Consider the following 18,594-nt stretch of genomic DNA (forward strand, 5'->3'; position numbering starts at 1 on the left):
TTCGCTGCTGCTGCTGCTGCTGCGGGACGGACAGTTGGACGTGTTGGCTGCGGCTCACCGTCGCCGAGACATATGCCATTAATAGGTCCATCTCGGACCGTCCACGCCCCCTCCGACTGTCCCAACAAATGGCCGAGCAGCAATGAGCAGCAGCCGTCGGCCAAAAGGAACGCACGCCGTCTGCCAGGCTGTTCTGCGCAGCAGGTCTCACACCTCACCTCACCTCTCTGCATTGCATTGCGCTGCGCAGTGAGCGAGCTGATGAGGTGGCGTCCGCAAGGTTGGGCCCAGCAGCCATCCGGCAGCGCCCGCGTGGTGCGCAACGCACCGCCCAGCAGCACAATGGGGCCCTCCAGGGCGCCTGAACCCGTATTGCCTCTAGCGCCTGCTCGCCCCTGAACCGGCGCAGACGTGATGCGCCCTCGACGGTTGTTAGCGCGGAGGGGGGGCGCACTCGTTGGCGCTCGCGCACTCGTCGATGGGAGGAGGGCGATGGGCTGCAATGGGGCCGAAGCATGGAAGCCGCTGCAGCTTGCCCTGGAGAATGGACTGCCCTGCCCTGCCCAGCCCGGCCCAGCCCAGAGGAGGTCGTCCCATCCATCCATTCCCATTGATGCAATTTTTCTGCGGCTGCCGCAGGGACTGTAGCGCCTTGGTAGGGACCCGTCGAGGCCCCCCGGACCCCCCAAGCTGCCCGTCCCGGGTGCCTGCGCACGTCGCTCTGCGCCTGCGTCGCCCCCAAGTCGCTGCCCGCCGCACCGCAGCCCAGCTCAGCGCTCCTCCACCCCCCGTCCCATCTCGTCCCGCCCGTCGCGACAAATTGCTTTCTTCTCCCCGTTCATCTCTCCCCCCCGTCGCCAGCCATGTCTTCGCTCGGCCTGTAGCGCCTTGTCAACCAGCTCCCGGCCGCATCCTTTCTTTTTTGCATCTGCATTCCCTCTTATAATTTATCTCGTTCACCTTCGTCTCCCGCTCTTAGCCGACGCCGTCCACGTTGCCGCCGTCCGCCGAATCGTCGCCCGACCGTCTCGTGCCAGCCTCACCCGCCATCCCTTTCGCACCTCCAACCTGGGGCCCCTCCCCCGTCGATTCGACGTCGAGCGCAAGGAACGGCCCAGCGCGCCCACCGACATCTAGCGGAAACAGGGCCTCTCTTCATCATTCGAGTGCATCCTTTTCTGCACGCCAGCGACACATCCCCAGCCCAGGATGAGACCGACAAAGTACCTGCCGGGGCCTTCGCTCCTGCTGACGACGCTCGGCTCCCTCGCCCTCTTCTCGTCGCCCGTCCTCGCCCAAGACGACAAAGCTACCGACGACAAGAAAACTACGCCCGCCGATAACAAGTCGACGCCCACTCCCAGCCCGAGCGCCAAGACAACCCCTTCTGCGACGCCCAAAGACTCGCCCACAACCGACAAGTCGACGCCGTCGGCCAAATCCACCCCTTCACCGACCCCCGATGAGAAGCAGTCCTCGTCCAGCACCATCAGTACTGCCTCGTCGGTCACTTCGCAGCCGACTAGCCAGTCCACCATTACCAGTGGCTCCTCGGTGACCAAGGGCGAGGAGCTTACCGGCTTCCCGACGCTGACAGGGCCAGGCGGCATCCCCACGTATCCTGCCCCGTCCGTGCCGCCCACCAAGAATGCCCCCTTCATGCAACAGTCGAGTATGCCCGATGGCAGCGTCTTCATCATCGTCGGATCCATCCTCGGAGCCTTTGGCCTTGCCATCCTGCTGTGGCGCGGCATTGTTAGCCTCCTCCTCCACCGATCCGTCGAACGCGCTGCCAAGGCACAGCACGACGCCAACGCCAAAGCCGGATTCCCCGCGCCTCCCGCCCCGTTCTACAAGTACACCGATCAAGGATCGACGATGTCGCTGGGCGGAGGCGGAGCCGCTGCGGCCGGCCGCGGTGTTCGACGAACCAACCGTGGACCCGTCCCTTCGTCGACTCCGAGCCACTCGAACCTGTTCTTCTCCCCCACGGCCGCCAACAACGGCAGCGCTGGGAATCGTGGCTCCGCTTTCCTCCCGTCTGGCTTCTACGCATCCAATTCTCCGAACGCTCCTCCCAATCAGACCAATAGTATCAGCCTGAACAACCTCCGACCCGATTCGCGTGGCCACTACGCCAATGTCTCCCGCAACACCCTCGGACCCTCGCCCCCCGACTCGCCTCAGTATGCGCCGCGGAGGGACGTCAGCGGCATGAGCACCAGCTCCGTCAACCTAAGCTCCCCCCCTGCCGGCCAACGAGCACCCAGCGCCTACCTCGAGGACCTCCTGGCCGACGATCCCAATGCCTTCCCGCCGCCGCAGATGCCCCCCTCGACGGGGCCCAGAAACTCGCTGGGAGGAGGAAGGACAAACAGCCCATTGAGCCGATTCTGAAGGATGTCCTCTCAGAGGAGGTGTGCGCGTCTCAGACTTCATAGTGGCGTTCTTTGGGTTACGTCTGATTTAAATCCCCGCGGATTCTGCGAGCCATCACAACGGGCGTTTTAACGGATTGGATTTGCTTCTTCACATTTGCCAAACGACTTTACAGCCGGAACGACTTAACTGCGGCGTCACGCTTTAATGCCCTTTCGAGGCGTCGTGTTGCGTACAGAGGCCCCCGCGCTAGGGTGACATACCGGGGAGGCGCAGTATCAAGGCAACAGGAACGAACATATTGCTGGCCGGAGGCGATTGAGGGACGAGCAGGAGCAGGAGCAGGAGCGGGAGCAGGAGGGGAGCAGCAGCAGCTGTACGACTGTGGTCGCGTGCCGCGCGGCGGGAGACCCTGCATGGGATTAGATTGGGGAGTCGGTCGGTCGGCATGTGCATGCGTCGCGTATCATGGGATTTGCCTTTTTTGTTTGCACGCTCCTTCCAGCCGTATATACGTATCTTTTGCCAATCAGTAATTGTCAATATCTGTCACAGCGCAGGATGCGATGCCGTGCAATTTACAAGCGTGGTGCTCGACCGGTCACGAACTTCAGAGCATTCAAGTGTCCAACTGACGCCAAGCAGGTACAAGGTGCAAAGTACGAGTAACGTCATTAAAAGGCCATTAAGCTGATGATATTGCCGGCGCTCGGTTCATGCCGAGTCTATCGTGCCATGAGATGCTACTAAATATGGTATCCAACAAACGTCAATGCTAGCTGTGTCAATGCAACGCCGCCGCCGCCGCCTTCGTCAATGCGAACGGCATGCCGAGGTTGTATCCGATTCCTCCTCATGTGCCCGCCCTGCAGTATGGCATGGTCGCCCAGACTCCTCCTCTAGACGTACATCTCGTGAACAACGCAACCATGGCCAATTTTGTTTTTGGGAGACGCAAATCACTTCGTGCCGCTCGGCCCCGCCGCGCCCGTGTCCAGTTCGAGGAGGCCCTCCCTCGCGCCCTGGATGTCCTCGGCCCGGATGCCGCTCCTGTCGCACATGCCCCTGAAGATGCCGCCCTTGTCCCACAGCGCGGCGGGGGTGTCCAGCTCGGCGATCTGCCCGGCGTCCATGACGCAGATGCGGTCGTAGCCGATGATTGTGCGCAGCCGGTGGGCGATGCACAGGAGCGTCTTGCCGCGGAAACCCGTGGCCATGGTGCGCTGTATCTTGTCGTCCGTCTCCATGTCGACGCTCGACGTCGCCTCGTCGCACACGATGATTTGTGAGCCGCGCACCAAGGCACGGGCCAGGGCCATGAGTTGGCGCTGGCCTAGCGAGAAGTTGAGCCCGTCCTCCTCAACGATAGAGTCGAGGTGGATGCGAGACGGGTCTGTCTTACGGTCCTCGAAAGACGCATCCGCGGGGATCAGGTCTGCTTGTCGTAAAGCAGACCAGAGCTCCAAGTCGGTGTGCTCACCGAACGGATCGAGATTGCTCCGAACAGTGCCGTGGAACAGTGTTGGGTCTTGCGGGATGATGGCAAGCCGGGAGCGCAAGTCGTACAGCCCGATCGTGGAGATGTTAACGCCGTCAATGGTGATGGACCCTGACGAGATTTCGACAAGGCGGAAGAGCGTGCTCATGATGGAGCTCTTGCCGGCACCCGTGCGACCTACGATGCCGATTCGCTCGCCCCCTCTGACGTGCATGGACAGGCCCTGTAGAACCAGAGGCAAGTTCTCCCGATATCGCATCTCGACGTTGTTGAAGACAATCTCGCCCTTCTCAGGCCACGTCTCTCGCACGTCGACAGTATGCAACGGCGCTTCCTCCTCTAGCTGCGTACCGTAGTAGCGGAGGCGCTCAACCGCGTTCATGCCGTTCTCTACCTCGGCAAGCTGTCGAATGGCGAATTGCAGCATCTGAACAATGGCCAGGATGTAGCTGAGCACGAGGCCGCCGATCGACGGGTTGACACTGAAGCGAGACGTGACCACCAGGATTCCGACTGTGAAGACAAGGGCGTTGCCAATCATGTCGAGGCGGATGGACAGCCACCGCTGGTTCGAGAAAGTGAGGTAATACGCCCCGTTCATCTCGTCGATGGCGGCCCGCAGCTCGTTGACAAATCGCGTTTTGAGTCCGTATGCTCGGATAGATGCCACGCCGCTGAGGCCTTCGCCGAACTTGGCAAAGACATGAGACCGCAGGACGGATTCGAATCGCTTCACCTCACGTGCCGACGCTCTATAGTACGAGGCAGCGAGGATGAAGAGGCAGTAGAGTGGCACCAGAGCGATGGCGAAGTAGTGGAAGAAGGCAATGATGAGCGCAAATACGGCGCTTACCATGGCCAGTGTGAAGAAGTACATGCGGATCGCATCCGTCAGGTTGTTGTCCATAACATCCACGTCGCGCGAGAAGCGGTTCGTGATGCGGCCGAGAGGGGTGGTGTCGAAAAAGGACATCGGGGCCCGGAGAACGCGAGTGACGGCATCGCGGAGCATGACCTTGGAGGAGTTGGTCCCCAATATGGACAGCAGGACGGAGAAGAGGAACATGAGGATTGCCTGGAAGGCTCCAAGACCCGCATAAATGCCAATATACTGCCCTGTAGACAGGCCAAATTTGTCGGAAGTCCAGTACGACAACCAGAGACTCGTCATGATGTTCGCTCCTTGCGAAAGAATAAGGACGAAGATGACGAGGGGGGCGTTGAACATGGACCCTGAGGCTCGCACATAGGCGCCGTAGACGGACCACGGGACGCTTGCTTGTGCCTTCTCCTCCTGCTGCATCAGCGCCGCCCCCTTTTTGTTCTTCTTGTTCTTCTTCTTTTCTGCTTCGGCGTCCACGACAGGGGTGTCTTGCTTCTCTGCTCGCTCTTCCTGCTCCTCGACTGCTGTCGTCTCCATGAGGGTCCGGAAGCCGCTTTGGTCGCGCATGAGGTTGTCGAAGGTATCAACGGCTTGGATTTTGCCGGCGTCCATCCATACAATGCGATCGCAGCGCGAAAGCACCCAGAGCTGGTGGGTGGCGAGGATGCGGCACTTGTCCTTGAGCAGCCCGAGGATTGCATTGTCGAAGATGTGTCGACCCACATGGGCATCGACAGCGCTGAGGGGGTCGTCCATCAGAACGACGTCCGCATCGAAATAGATGGCGCGGGCAATGTTCAGTCGCTGCTTCTGTCCTCCTGAGATAGTGATGCCGCGTTCTCCAATCTCGGTCTGGTCTCCATTTGGCAACATGTCGAGGTCGGATTGAAGAGCACATCTGTGAGCTGTCAGTGAAGGCCCTGGGGTGGGTAAAACGGTGTGGCTTACGCTTGGATGACTTCTTTGTACCAGTCCCGGTCCATTTCCTTGCCGAAAGTGATGTTGTTCTGCAGCGATGTATTTTGAATCCAGGCGTACTGGGGGCAAAACGCTCGCGACGCGCCGAAGACGACATCACCGCTCGTCTTGCGCATGTCACCGGCCAGAGCGGCGAGCAGAGAGCTCTTGCCACTGCCGACTGTGCCGATGACAGCAATAAGCTCGTTACGACCTGCCCGCAAGTTCAGGTCGTTCAGCTTGAACGGTTCTCGCTCCTCAACTAGGGTGCTGGCCGTGTCCTCTCCAGATGAGGCTGGGCGATGGCCCTCCTGCGGCTTGCCTGCCTTGGGGGCAGTCGGCTTCTTGTCTTTGCCAATGCTGCCCTTGTCAGGGTCCTGCGTTGGGGTTCTCTCCCATGTGAAGGAGGCATCGTGCAGCTCAATCGCACTCTCGCCGTCTGGCCTATGGATCACATCCTCCTCTTGTTCTTCCTCCATGAGAAACTCTTCGATTCTCTTCAGAGACGACCAGGCGTCGGTCACCTGGCCAAGAACCAGAGGCAACAGGTTGAGCGGGATACGAAGGCCGTTGAATAGCGCGAGCGACGAGAAGACCTGAGCCGGAGCAAGGTTGTGATTCGACAAGGAGTAGGCGATGAACGAAAGCATCGACGCGAAAATGGGCAAGGACATGCTCACGGCGTTGATGGCATTGCGAATGGCCAGGAGGATCTGGATGGCGTGGATCTCCTTGGACCGAAACTCGCCCAGCCGCCCGATGAATGCCTTTTCCCAGCCAAAGTATTTGACAAAACGGACTGACTGCAGGATTTCCTGGGTGAGAGACACTCGCTGATCGGTGATCTTATTGATGTTCTTGCGGCGCCGGAACAGACTTCGTATGGCGCGCGTCAAGGCGGGCACGCCGATGACCAGCAACCCAAAGCCGGCGAGTGCGCTGTACGTCAAATTGATAAGGAGGAGAATCAGGGTGATCAGGCAGGCAATGGGTGATGTCCAGATCATGTGGAAGAGGGCGGAGGCTTGGTCGACGCGGTAGGTATCGACACTCATGAGGTTGACGATGCGGCCGTTGGCCCAGCCCAGGCCATCCTGTGGGTTCTTGCCCTTGTCTTTTTTGTCCTTTTTGCCCTTTTTCGTCTTGGATTTGCCAGCGTTGGCTGCTGGAGTAGAGCCCTCATTCTCCTTCTCCTTCTCGTCCGTCTCGTCCGTCTCGGGCATCAGGGTTTCGCGAACACCGCCGGCCTTGGCCCTGCCCGAGATGACCATGGCCTTTTCGTAGATCAATCCGATGAGGACGCCGCGACTCTGGCCACCCAGCATCATGCCGCGGTAAATGAAGTGGCTAATGCAGAAACTTTGGATGATCTGCATGAGGGTGATGCCAATGACCAACCCGATTCCGTGGCCGATGGGCGGCGCCGGCCCATTGGATACATTGGCAACCCAGGCGTCCGTCGCGAACTGGATGAGAAAGCGCAGAGTAAAAGGCGAGATGACTTGCAGGACGGTGCCCAGCACGGCGCAGAAACCGCCGAGCCAGAACTCGAAGCGAAAACTCTCATGCAGGGCCCAGAAGAGAGGATTGTTCTGGCCGTTTTTGACACGACGCTGAAAAGCTTCCTTGACGCTTACTGTAAGAGGCTCGACCGCACGGTTGGGGTTGACGGTCCAGATGTCGCCTTGTTCTAGCTGGCGCTTATACCCCGTCTGTCAAATAGACAATCAGCCAGTCAGCGAAGTTGCGCTCTCACGAACGCGCCCCATTGGTAGCATGCAGATCTCGGGTATCTGGCTTCAGAGGGTCGACTTACCGACATGAGTGGTGTCATCCACTGAAACGTCAACTTGCTAAAGAAGCCGGCCTGATACTCGCGCGACACGAGGCGCTCGTCGGGGACTTTGGGGATGCCGCCCCAGCGCAACGGGTTCATCTTCTTGTACCACGGCTTGTGAACGTTCTGGGCGGCAGCCGCAGTGGCGGCCGTCGCGGCGCTCGCATCGGTCGCATAGCTCTTGGTCAGGTTGAGTTCGTTGGGTCGGCTTCGGCCGCCGATGTCCTCGGGGCCCTTTTCGACTTTTTCATCATCACCGCTGCTGGCTTCAGCACCAGTTATCGGCGGACTGCTTGTAGTCGGCTCGGGGCGCGTGTGCTGGCTGTCGTTGGAAATGGTGGGCTGCACGGCGGCGGCGAGGGCATCTGGCGCCTTGAGCTCGAGGTCCGTCTTCTCAGGCGGGTCCGCCATGATCGCCGAGAGGCCTGCGCCGTGCGACGAGACCGGTTCTCAGGGCAGCGGACGGACGGCTGAGTTGCCGTCTCGAGCCTGTCACTGAAGTTGCGAACTTGCGATGGCGAAAACGGATGGGGGGCCGTCGCTGCTGTTATAGCGCGAACGATAGCCTCAGGTATGGGCTAGTACGGCATCAAAACGTACGGGGCCTCGAGTGTGGTGTGCTCGGAGGCTCGTAGCGCCAAAAGTGTGGAGAGGCAGCGGCCGATTGCTGGACGGACCAAAGAACGGGCTTCCGATGCTAATCAAGACTCCGGCGTCGGGTGTGCGTATAATAAACGCTCGATTCATTCGGGTGAGGCACTGAGCGATGGAGAAGAAACAGAGGATAGATCCTTGGATGAGATGAAGCTCGATGAGCAGCGCGACAACAAGCGACGACTTGCAAGTGTTGAGGCAGGCACAAACGCATGGCTCCTTCCCCGGGCCGTCGGGGCAGACAACAGCCTTTTTCAGTCGGCAATCATCAGTGCTCCGTATCGATCCATCAGGACTTCGCATCCCAAATCCGCCCCTCTAAAAACGCCAAACTTGCTTCGCTCCTCCAAACTCCATTCAGAGCTTCCCGCTGCCGCGCGGGGCCCAGGCCAGCCAGGGCTCCGAGCGAGCTGCACTGCGTTTGCTGGGGCTAGCACGAGGCGAGCAGGTCGATGGACTGTCGGCCCCCGGCACCAGACATTGTCCGACGCTCGCATTGCCAGTCGAATCCACCCCAGACACCGCTTCCCGGGCATCCATCCCGGGCATCCAGGGCGCCCGCTCTTGGAGCGCCGTCCAGCACGAGGTACGAGGTACAGTACTGCACATCTGCGGAGTACATGGCAGCAGTGTCGGGTCCCTGCCCAACAACTCACATCGGTGCGCGACGACGCCATGCACCCTGCCTATTGCCGACTGCGCGAGTACATGGACAATACAGGAGGAGCCAAGGGCACACACTTTGTACATACAGTACTGTACAGTACAGTACTGCACTCGACCATCACACTTCACTCACTGACAGCTCACAGCACCAGCAGCCCCCGGGCATCCAGGACAGGGCTCCGATGGCGCGGAGATTCAGCTCCAGACGAGCCAACAGCGGTGACAGCGGATGTCGTACCCGGCCCGACTCAACTTTTCCATCTTGTTGCTTAGAAAGCACGCGACCTCGATGCGTGCGCGACGCCACGCAACCACCGTGACTCCAGCTGGACTCCGGAGACCGTTCGCCGTGGCGTCCTGCCTGTGCAGAATCAGAAAGACACCAACGGGAAAACTGGGCCAGGCCTAACGGGCCAAGCGGCAACGGGATTCGTTTGGCCCTGATGATTCATTAAACGAATCCCGGATTGACTGCGCTCGCCGGCCTCGATTTGCCGTCGGTTGCGCCGCGTGAGGAGCAGGACAATCGGCGACCACCGTACGCCAAAATCGTGCTGCGCGGAGCTGGGCTGGTGTTCACCCCGGCAAATCGACAACTTACCAACAGACGCTCTGTCAGGTCATGAATGACGACGACCTTTGCAAGCGAGGGCGAGGAGCCAACAGTGACAGCGTCCCCGCCGACCTGGAAAGCATCCTAGCGTCGAAAGGCTTGCCGGATCGGAGCCGAGGGTGGGGTCCAGGACGGGGCCACCCAAGCGGAGATAGCGCCTGGATTTAAGCGTCGTCGCGCGAGCATCACGTGCATCGTCACGCACGAGTCTTGAATGAGTAAGCAGCTGTCTATGTGGCTAGCACTGCTGGGCGACGAGCTCTGGTCCAAGGAGCCTGCGAGGCGATGGGACAGCCCCGCTGCTATCGATAACAACTAGGAAATTCTAGGAAGCTTCCTCTGCCAACGCTCGAGGTCAACCTGATACCGAATTCATGCGCCCAATCACCCGCCATGGCTGCCGATGACGTTCCTGCCGTCGCCGTACCCGGCAAAATCATCGGGCCTGTGAGCAAGTATGCCTCGGGCCCCGGCACACACATCCACGACGGCAACGTGGTGTCGTCGCTCATGGGCAAGGTCACTATCACTCCTCCGGCAAAGGCTCCCGGCCCCGCGAAGCGGCTGAACAAGATCACCGCCGCCGATCCCGAGGAACTAGCGACGGTCTCCGTGTCGCGGCACGGAAAGAAGCGCGAGATCCTGCCGGACGTGGGCAACGTGGTGCTGGCGCGTGTGGTGCGCCTGATGCCCAAGCAGGCCATCGTGGTGATCCAGCAGGTCGGCGATACAGTTCTGCAGACGGAGTGGCAGGGCGTTATTCGCGTGCAGGATGTGCGCGCGACAGAGAAGGACAAGGTCAAGATCTACGAGTCGTTCAAGCCCGGCGACATTGTCCGGGCATCGGTAGTGAGCACTCTGCCGACTCGTTGCTGGCGTTTGCCGCGATACTGACATGTCGGAACTAGATATCGTTGGGTGACCAGGCCAACTACTACCTCTCGACAGCGTCCAATGAGCTCGGCGTCATCATGGCGACAAGCGAGGCCGGCAACGACATGGTGCCCGTCAGTTGGAAGGAGTACAAGGACCCCGAGACCGGCGCCAGCGAGCCGAGGAAGGTTGCAAAGCCTACCTGAGAGGCGAGGCCGGCCTCAAAAACACAATTGCGGGCAGCACACGAAGGCAGCCTTGGCGCAGTTCTCGACCAGATGCCGAGCAGAGGGGAGACCGGACTGTGGGGTGTGCTCGGTGACGGATCACAGCCGCCTTCCGAGCTCTGTGCGCGACAATAGCGAAGTGGGCTGTACCGCGCACCCTCATCGGAATGGAGAGGCAGAACGGCGAGCATGAGGGTATCGGTTACGTGCTGGGTGCGCAGGCTGCCACACGCATTGCTCCAGCTGCACCGCTTACCGCCGCACACTCCTGGCACACCTCCAAGGAAGGGCGGATAACAAAGGCAATGGCAGCCGGCAGCCTCGCCGGCTTGGTCGTCCGGTCGTGCTGAGACGGAGTAAAGCAGCCTACCTTTTTTTTTTTTTGCTAGAACATTGCTAGAATAGATACCCTGGCCTGCAATCGGGCACGCATCACCTGCGGCGGCATTTGTTTGCTGCTGCTCCCGGTACGTAGTGAGACGAGGCAGGGGGTCCGAACCTGATCGTGAAACGGATCGAGGCAGCGCCCGGTCTGCCGAGCCTGGCGTTGGCCGTGCGTTAGTTATCCTCCCCAGCCGTGGTATTCGGTGCATACATAGTATCACTATCTAGAATGTGCAGAGCATTTTACGTTGTCCGTAGAGGACTGTGTTGTGCTGCGAAACCGCTGTCTGATTACCGTCTCAATTGTCATGTCTCGATCCATTCTTGGCGGTGCGCAGCTGAGCAGTCACATGGCATTCCATGCATCCATCCGCTCAGTGGTGTCACCACAACCCAGTGGACAGCCAGCTCAGCAGCGACTCGAGTCCGCCAGGGGGGGATTGGGGGGCAGGGAGGGGCGCGCCCGCCCCGGCGGGATCGACCCACAGCGGCTGCAAACCCTCTTTTAGGTTCCAGGTTGTCTTTTTTGTTTGCTCCCTCCCCCAATCCCACCACACCCGCGCGTGTGTCCGACCCCTGGGCCTGGTAAGCATAAGCAGCCTTGCCCTGACGTGCCGGCGGGGGCGGGCGGGCGCTGGCAGTGGCTGAGTGATGGCAGGCGAGGCAGGCACCGCAGGGCAAGGGGCAAGGATGCAACGCATGGAGTCATGGACCACCACCAGCTGCAGCTGCGACAGGCGCCCGAAATAATACTTCCTGCCTTATGTAGCGACACCACCTCATGTGACGGTCCCTTTTTTGGCCGACTGCCTGCCTGCCTGACTGCGCACCTCGGCTCCTGTGTTCGCTTCTTCACACCTTGACATCGTTCGCGCCAGAACAGCATTCGCTCGCTGTTCAATGAGTCGTCGACTCCTTACTCCTTAAGGAGAGGCTGAGTCGCAGGTCGCAGGCGCACCTTCAGAACAGTTCTGCGACAGGCAGACCTACCGAGCACACGCGCGCACGCGCACACGCCAAGGGACTGTCCGCTCCCTTTTCTAGCCGAACCAGCCATCCCAGCTCCACGTACTTCGTACGTCGCACAACAATAAGACGGGGAGCTGTCTGCTGCGGCGGCCCGATCCTGACAGACGGCGGCTCCCGCGCTCAACGCACGCCCGACGAACGTCTTCTTCATTTCATCTTCTTCTCGTCCTCTGGCAGCAGACTCCTACGCCATGACGGCAGCGACGGCTACCATGGCACCGGCCGCGACGACGACGGCGGCGGCCCCAGCGTGCTGCCCGAGCTGCGGCTTCGACATTGGCGCCGGGAACAGCAGCAGCAGTACCAGCGACGCCGCGCAACAGGAGGACCTGCTCGCCGCCCAGGCGCGCATCCAGGAGCTCGAGTCGCATGTCCGCCAGCTGAACCAGAAGGCTACCGCGGCGGTCGAGCGCTGGGCTGGGTACGAGGCAGAGCTGGCGAAGCTGCGCTCTCAGCAACAACGACAACAGCAGCAACAACAACAGCAGCGTGCGACACCCGCGCCTCTCGCCCTTCCCGGTCCGGCCACGACATCGGCGTCACCCCCCGGCGCCGCGGTAGTCAGTCCCACGCGCACCTCCTTCCTGCAGTCCGCACCAGGCCGGCTCTCCGCGCTGCTCTACCCGCGCAAGTCAACGCCCAACCTCCGCGGCGGCGACGTAACTCCCGGTCCCGGCTCCCCCACTACCGCCACACCGACGAGCGGCGGCACGACGACTACGGTCGCTTCGACGACGGAGGGCCTGCTCGAGGCGCTGACGCGGGAGCAGGCGCTGCGGCGCGAGGCCGAGGGCCGCCTCAGCGCCACGAGCCGCGAGGTCGAGGAGCTGAGCGTGAGCCTCTTCGAGCAAGCCAACGAGATGGTGGCCGAGGAGCGGCGCGCGCGCGCGCGCCTCGAGGAGCGCGTCGGGGAGCTGGAGCGCCGCGACGCGGAGAAGCGGAGGCGCCTCGAGAGGCTGGAGGGCGCCATGGGACGCATCGAGCGAGTTAGGAACCTCTTGCAGGAGAGCGGCGACGGGCCGTCATGAATTACTCTCGTTTGAAGAGGGGGCCTGCTTTCGTCCATCGCTGGACAGGATGTTAAAAGGAAAGGGGAAAGCAAAAGGGATGGGGCAGAATGGCTGTTACGAGATCATGAATATCGGTTTTCGCGATGGGCACCCTGATATGGGCTCGAGGCGGCAGATACCAACGAGGCACGTATGGGAGACTGGGACTATTAGAAGCATGACGGGGTTTGGGTTATAATGGGCATGATACCACGATACACGAGAACAGCAATGATTTTACTGAACTATCTGCAAGGAGTGTCCTCAAGGCATGGCTTGCCGCCAACCTGTGACACCCTGAACAAGAGCCAGTCAATACCATCGTGAACGTGTGTTGTCCAGTGCCTGTACCGATGGACACAGCTATGCAATGCGTCACCCACGTTGCGCCGCGGCGCATACGCGCTCCAATGTATCCATCGAGAGCGGCAGGTTCAGCTCAAAAGCAAAGAAAAGACAATATGGGCTCCAAGGCCCTGCCACCAACGCCTGCTGCTGCCTTTGCCAATTCCCCCGAACCTCATCAGGGTCCCTTCTCAAACGCCATGCCAGAGTGTAGTATATCCTTTTTGCTTCGGGCCTCAGCGCCGCCGTCCTTGGGCTGCGTGAGACACCGCGTGTTTCCTTTGGGATTCGCCATTAGTCCTCGATGCCGTTCCAGGACTTTTCGTCGTCGGACGACCGCGCCTGGCTGGCGCTGGCCAGGAGGTCCGGCTTGGCGGCGTCCGGGCTGGCCGGCAGGGCGGTGACCTTGCGCGGCGAGGTGGGCGCCTCTTCGTCCACCGGGGAGCGCTTCCGCTTGTCCGAGGTGCCGTTCGTCATGGGAGGCTCGGCCTTGGTCGAGAAGGCGTGCTTCTGGCCAGCCTTCTTGAAGGGCGACTTGTCAGGCGAGCCCTGCGTGGACGCGGGTCGCTTGAGCGAAGGCGTTCCTGGCCAATGGCCCTCAGGCTCGCCGTTCCAACGCGCCAGCATGTCGGCCACCTGGGGTCCCCAGACCTCCTCGCCCTTGGTCAGCTCGTCAAACTCGAGCGTGTTGGTCCCGCCGACGGTGAAGTCGCTCTGGCGGGTGCGGCATAGCTCGGCCATGATGCCTCCGGAGCCCAGCTTCATGCCTAGGTCGTGGCAGAAGCTCCGGACGTAGTACCCAGACGTCACCGTCAGTCGGATCTTGCACGCCGCGGGGCCCTTATCGTTCCACGGCGGGGGCGTGTCCTTGTCCGGCGATGGGGGCACCAGGTTCAGGCCCTTGGACGAGTGCGTCGGCTGGGGCAGCGCGCCGAGCGCGCCTGACATCATCAGGTCCTTGCCGGGTTTCTTCTTCTTGTGGGGTTTGTCGCGGATGAGCTCGTCTTGTCGCTCCTCGAACTCTCGCTTAAAAGACTCGTGCTCGGCGATGGCCTGGTCGTCTTCCTCCTTCTCCTCCGGCGTGAGCTTCATGGACTCCTCCTGCATCTTCTTGACCCGCCAGACCTGCTCGGCGAGGTTGCGCTCCGCGGCGCCGGCTTCCTCCAGGGGCCACCGGTGCTCGTGGGTGCCCGGCTCGTACCACTCGACGAGCTCGACCTCGAGGGCCTCCACCTCTCTGCCTTCAATCCGGCGGGGTATGGGCTTCCCCTCGCGGGCGTACTCGTAGAGGGGCTTTCCGTTCATCTTTAGAGCCGAGTACAGGGGCGGAATCTGCGTTTGCTTGCCGCGGAAGCTCTCGAGCTCCTTCTCGACCTTTTCTCTTGTAATGTGCTCGTAGGGGCGCTTCGTGATGATGCGACCAACTCGATCGTAGGTGTCGGTGGTGGCGCCGAAGACGACGATGGTCTCGTACGATTTGGTGCAGTCGAGAAACTGGGGCAGGAGTTTGGTCGCAGTGCCAACGCCAAGGATGAGAACGCCGGTGGCGAGGGGATCGAGGGTGCCGCCATGGCCAATCTTGACCTGGGAGGCTCTCTTCTCGACTTTGCGGCGCCGGAACTGGCCACCCGACTCCTTGAGGCGCTTGGCGATCTCGGCGTCGATCATGGGCTTGAAGAAGGCGGAGGGGTTGAAGTGTTGCTGGCACTCGCGGATAACCTGCGCAGAGCTCATGCCGCAGGGCTTGTTGATGGCTGAGGAGCAGCGTTAGCATGATCGCGCCCCAAGGAGCGCATGCCTTCAAGCAGGGGCCCGGTGGGCATACCGAAGACGCCATCGCGGACGACGTCCGAAGCCATCTTGACCACTTTTGCGGCTCGGCGCATGCGAGCCTCCAAGGTCGCACGGGGGGAGGGCAACGCGCGTGACCGCGGGAAGAACGGGCAGATGGAGCAAGTCGACGGCTTATGCTCTTCTCAAGAGAGCTTGCAATCGCGAGGCAAAAGGACGGAGGTCGCAATTCGTGCTGATGGCACGGAAAGAGTCGCACGAGGCTCGCGGTGGTGGTGCTGCCAACCGATCAAAAAAAAAAAGTTACAAAGTCGGGGTCGCTGAAATTTTAGCGGGCGCGCCCAGCGAGCCGAGTCAATGGCCTGGAGGTTCGTCAATGGATGCCGGGCCGGTTCTATAGGACAATAATAGCGGTCTCCATTCAACCCCCGGCGCGCTGGACCCCACCCCACCTGTCGAGCAGGTGCCCGCACCAGGCCGGCACCCAGCAGTCAGCACCCCAGCCCTGGAGGTTTGCGCATTCATTGGAACCTAGTGACGGGACTGTCGCCGGGACCTCCAGCGCGACGCCAGCGCCGAGTCGCGCGGCTCTACGCGACTTCCGTCCGCACCAGGCAGGCGTTGATGGGATGCCCCGCCACTCGGCCGCGCCAAACCCGCAATGTGCATCTTGCATCCTCCGCCAACTTCACCGGACCGCCGCATCTCGCGCCCGCGCAACCACCTATACCTTATTCTTGTGCCTTGCATCGCTACCTCTACCACTGGGCTACGAGCTGCGACCCTCGCCATCCACTGAGCATTGCCCATTTCCGCTCGCCAGCAACCATCCAGCAGTCAGCCTCGGCTGGCTATTTGCTTCGAACCGGAACTCATCGCGACGCGAGCGCACCTCCCTCTCAACGCCCGAAACTCTGCAGGCCGAGCAGTATAGCCGCCATTCATGGTTCCTTCATCGCAATAGTTGGAAGTCGGCGCAATGGTGGGAAGACGGCGCCGTGCCTCCACGTCGAGCGTGGAGAGTGTCGACGAGAGCCAGATCCGCTGGCGTCAAGAGGTCTCCGTCGTGCGCTCCGTCCCCAAGGACGAGTCGCCCGACGACTGGCCCATATTCGAGCTGCGGGATGCCGTTGTGCTCAATACGGACGGAAAGTCGCTCGAGAATGCGCTGCACGTGGGCATCAGAGGGCCTTTTATCGTCCGGGGCAACCTCATCATCGACGATGCGTCGCAGAGAACTCACCGTACGTGTAGAACATTCTCTACCCGTCTTCATACCCCCGCTCGCTGACATTTACGCGACAGTAATCATGAGGGTGCGGAGTTCGACTCCCATCGAGATCCGCCAGTGTATCACATACTCCATCGGCGAGTCTCCAGACGGAAGTCCCATCATTTGGGTCTCTGGAAAGGGCGGCTGGTACGAGATCAACCCAGCGCCCAGATACCGCGAGATACACCGAAAGATGTGCGAGGCTACAACCCTCTACTACACCCTTCGGGACATATACAGCGAAGAACCGCCCAAGAAGACCAAGAAGTCAAAGCAGCCTGCCTTGATGGACGAACTCTCGGGTGTGTTCTTCAAGTACGCCCTGAACGTTGGTGACGGCAGCACTCTGGAGGAGGTCATTGAGCGTTGCCACGAACATGCTGGCTTCTTCATCTGCAAATTCCAGCAGGATACCTTTGACTGGTCCGCCACGGCCTTCCATCGATGGCTTACAGCGGAGCATGAGGTGAGTTTGACGTGTCGACGCGCACGTCATGTCACTAACGAGCAGTAGGATCTTGTCAAGACGATTAAGGATGTACTTGATAACCCCCGCAAGTTGTCGCCGATACCCTCAAGCAAGGCCCTTAGCCCGAGGCCGCGACAAAGCCTCACGCCCTTCACCCCGAGAGACAGCGCCGATAGTCCGCCGCAAGGGCTGGTCAAGAGATCAAGCTCCATTGTCGTTCCCGTGAACAAGCCTGTTCCCCAGCTTGCCAAGGTTCGGGCTGCGAGAGCCGATCCAGAAGGGAGTCAGACTCCCCTTACATCAACAGCGCCACCCTTAACCACTCCGCCGACGGCATCACAAACCGCAACTCCTCCTCAACCCCCTGCCAACAGCACTGATGATGACGATACACCCTTCGCCTCGATGCTGAAGGCTATGGAAATTGTCTATGACGAGCAGGCTGGCAAGAAGAAGGGCCTCCTCGCCAGTGCGGTCATGAGCAAACTCTACTTTGCATATAAATTTCCCAACTACAAGGACGGCACTCCGGGGTGCTACAAAGTGCCTGTCAGGGAAGTGTTGCACTATTACGCGTCCGATCTCCTACGGGCTCTGGACGCGAGCAAGTGGCAAGAGCATGAAATCTGGTCATTCCTTCAAAAAGTCTCACAAACCGAGTTCAAAACCGTCGCCTACAAGATGTCGGACTTCCCGGTCAGCATGGTGCCGCGCAAGCAGATGTCTCGGGTGCCGAAGCAAGACCACACTCAGCCGCAGGCGCCCCAGGCATCTGCCAGCCGAGCCGACGATGATTCCGACAGCACGCCTATACCTCAGGGCAAAGGCCTCAAGGGCCGCCCGAGGAGCAGCCTACGGCCCATCTCGACCAAGAAACGGCCCCGGTCTCAACTAGAGACCGATTCGGAGTCAGAGGAGGCGGGAGCCAAGAAGTCGCACTTCTTCTCTGATGAAGACGATGCCATGGACGGCGTCCTGTCCGCCGATGCCGCGACGAATAGAGACAGTGCCCCCGCGGCGTCGAGCCCGGAGCCCATACCCCTCGTCATCCGAGCCGAGAAGATCCCGTCAACGGTGCCACAAGGTCCCAAGGATACGTGGCTATGCGACCAAGACGGCTGCGATTACATCGTTCGCGGCGGAGACGACTGCCAGGCACGCATCCAGGACCACTTCCGAGACCACGAGCAGCAGCTCGAGAGGGTCAGCCTGGCCATGACAGAGAGCCGAGCCGGCCACATGCCTATAAAGTACGCACGCTATGCATATTTCCCCCCGTTTTTGATTCTCGTGGATTTGAAGCCTCTGCCGAACATGGCGCAGTCGCGTCCTGCCACTCAGCCTTCTCCTTCTCAGGAGGAGGGCGAGGCCGCACCGGGCCCCAGTGGACCGTCTGTTGTTACTGATTTCAAGGGCTATGTGCGGCAGTTCCGCCGCTCCCCGCACCCCGTCGCAGACAAGATTCATGGTCTAACGTGGTCGCAGTCACCTGCTCGAAAAAATCAAGCGCCTGGGCGACAAGAGCCAGCATCACCAGGCCGACGCCACCGGGCTAGCCGTTCCCCAACCCATCAAACGGAAACTGATAGTGTGACCGTCACGGGCGACGACTAACTGTTCCTCTTTTCTGGCGCGTCGGAAGCAGGTTGGGGTTCTGTCGGTCTTGT

General features: G+C 60.7%; 6 protein-coding genes across 6 annotated transcripts; 4 read left to right on the forward strand and 2 right to left on the reverse strand.

The window, feature by feature from the left end:
- Positions 1 to 1,209: 1,209 nt before the first annotated feature.
- Positions 1,210 to 2,397, forward strand: PLICBS_009384 (uncharacterized protein; the record flags this gene model as incomplete). Its single annotated transcript, XM_018324998.2, has 1 exon — positions 1,210 to 2,397. One exon carries the CDS (start codon positions 1,210 to 1,212, stop codon positions 2,395 to 2,397), a length of 1,188 nt encoding a protein of 395 aa, XP_018176392.1.
- Positions 2,398 to 3,338: 941 nt separating this feature from the next.
- PLICBS_009385 (uncharacterized protein) lies at positions 3,339 to 7,965 on the reverse strand (the record flags this gene model as incomplete). Its single annotated transcript, XM_018324999.2, has 3 exons — positions 3,339 to 5,658; positions 5,709 to 7,429; positions 7,534 to 7,965. The coding sequence occupies 3 exons, from the start codon at positions 7,963 to 7,965 to the stop codon at positions 3,339 to 3,341; spliced, it is 4,473 nt and encodes a 1,490-aa protein (XP_018176393.2).
- Positions 7,966 to 9,880: 1,915 nt separating this feature from the next.
- PLICBS_009386 (exosome 3'->5 exonuclease subunit ski4 (Csl4)) lies at positions 9,881 to 10,566 on the forward strand (the record flags this gene model as incomplete). The annotated part of the gene is made up of 2 exons (XM_018325000.2): positions 9,881 to 10,336; positions 10,396 to 10,566. 2 exons carry the CDS (start codon positions 9,881 to 9,883, stop codon positions 10,564 to 10,566), a joined length of 627 nt encoding a protein of 208 aa, XP_018176394.1.
- A 1,625-nt stretch (positions 10,567 to 12,191) lies between these two features.
- On the forward strand, positions 12,192 to 13,028 carry PLICBS_009387 (exosome 3'->5 exonuclease subunit ski4 (Csl4); the record flags this gene model as incomplete). The annotated part of the gene is made up of 1 exon (XM_018325001.2): positions 12,192 to 13,028. One exon carries the CDS (start codon positions 12,192 to 12,194, stop codon positions 13,026 to 13,028), a length of 837 nt encoding a protein of 278 aa, XP_018176395.2.
- A 660-nt stretch (positions 13,029 to 13,688) lies between these two features.
- PLICBS_009388 (uncharacterized protein) lies at positions 13,689 to 15,253 on the reverse strand (the record flags this gene model as incomplete). Its single annotated transcript, XM_018325002.2, has 2 exons — positions 13,689 to 15,148; positions 15,220 to 15,253. The coding sequence occupies 2 exons, from the start codon at positions 15,251 to 15,253 to the stop codon at positions 13,689 to 13,691; spliced, it is 1,494 nt and encodes a 497-aa protein (XP_018176396.2).
- Positions 15,254 to 16,164: 911 nt separating this feature from the next.
- PLICBS_009389 (uncharacterized protein) lies at positions 16,165 to 18,521 on the forward strand (the record flags this gene model as incomplete). The annotated part of the gene is made up of 4 exons (XM_018325003.2): positions 16,165 to 16,429; positions 16,491 to 16,924; positions 16,973 to 18,177; positions 18,413 to 18,521. 4 exons carry the CDS (start codon positions 16,165 to 16,167, stop codon positions 18,519 to 18,521), a joined length of 2,013 nt encoding a protein of 670 aa, XP_018176397.2.
- Between the last annotated feature and the right edge of the window lie 73 nt (positions 18,522 to 18,594).

Source organism: Purpureocillium lilacinum (genome assembly GCF_023168085.1).
Source record: "Purpureocillium lilacinum CBS 284.36 DNA, scaffold_7, whole genome shotgun sequence".
Taxonomy (NCBI): domain Eukaryota; kingdom Fungi; phylum Ascomycota; class Sordariomycetes; order Hypocreales; family Ophiocordycipitaceae; genus Purpureocillium; species Purpureocillium lilacinum.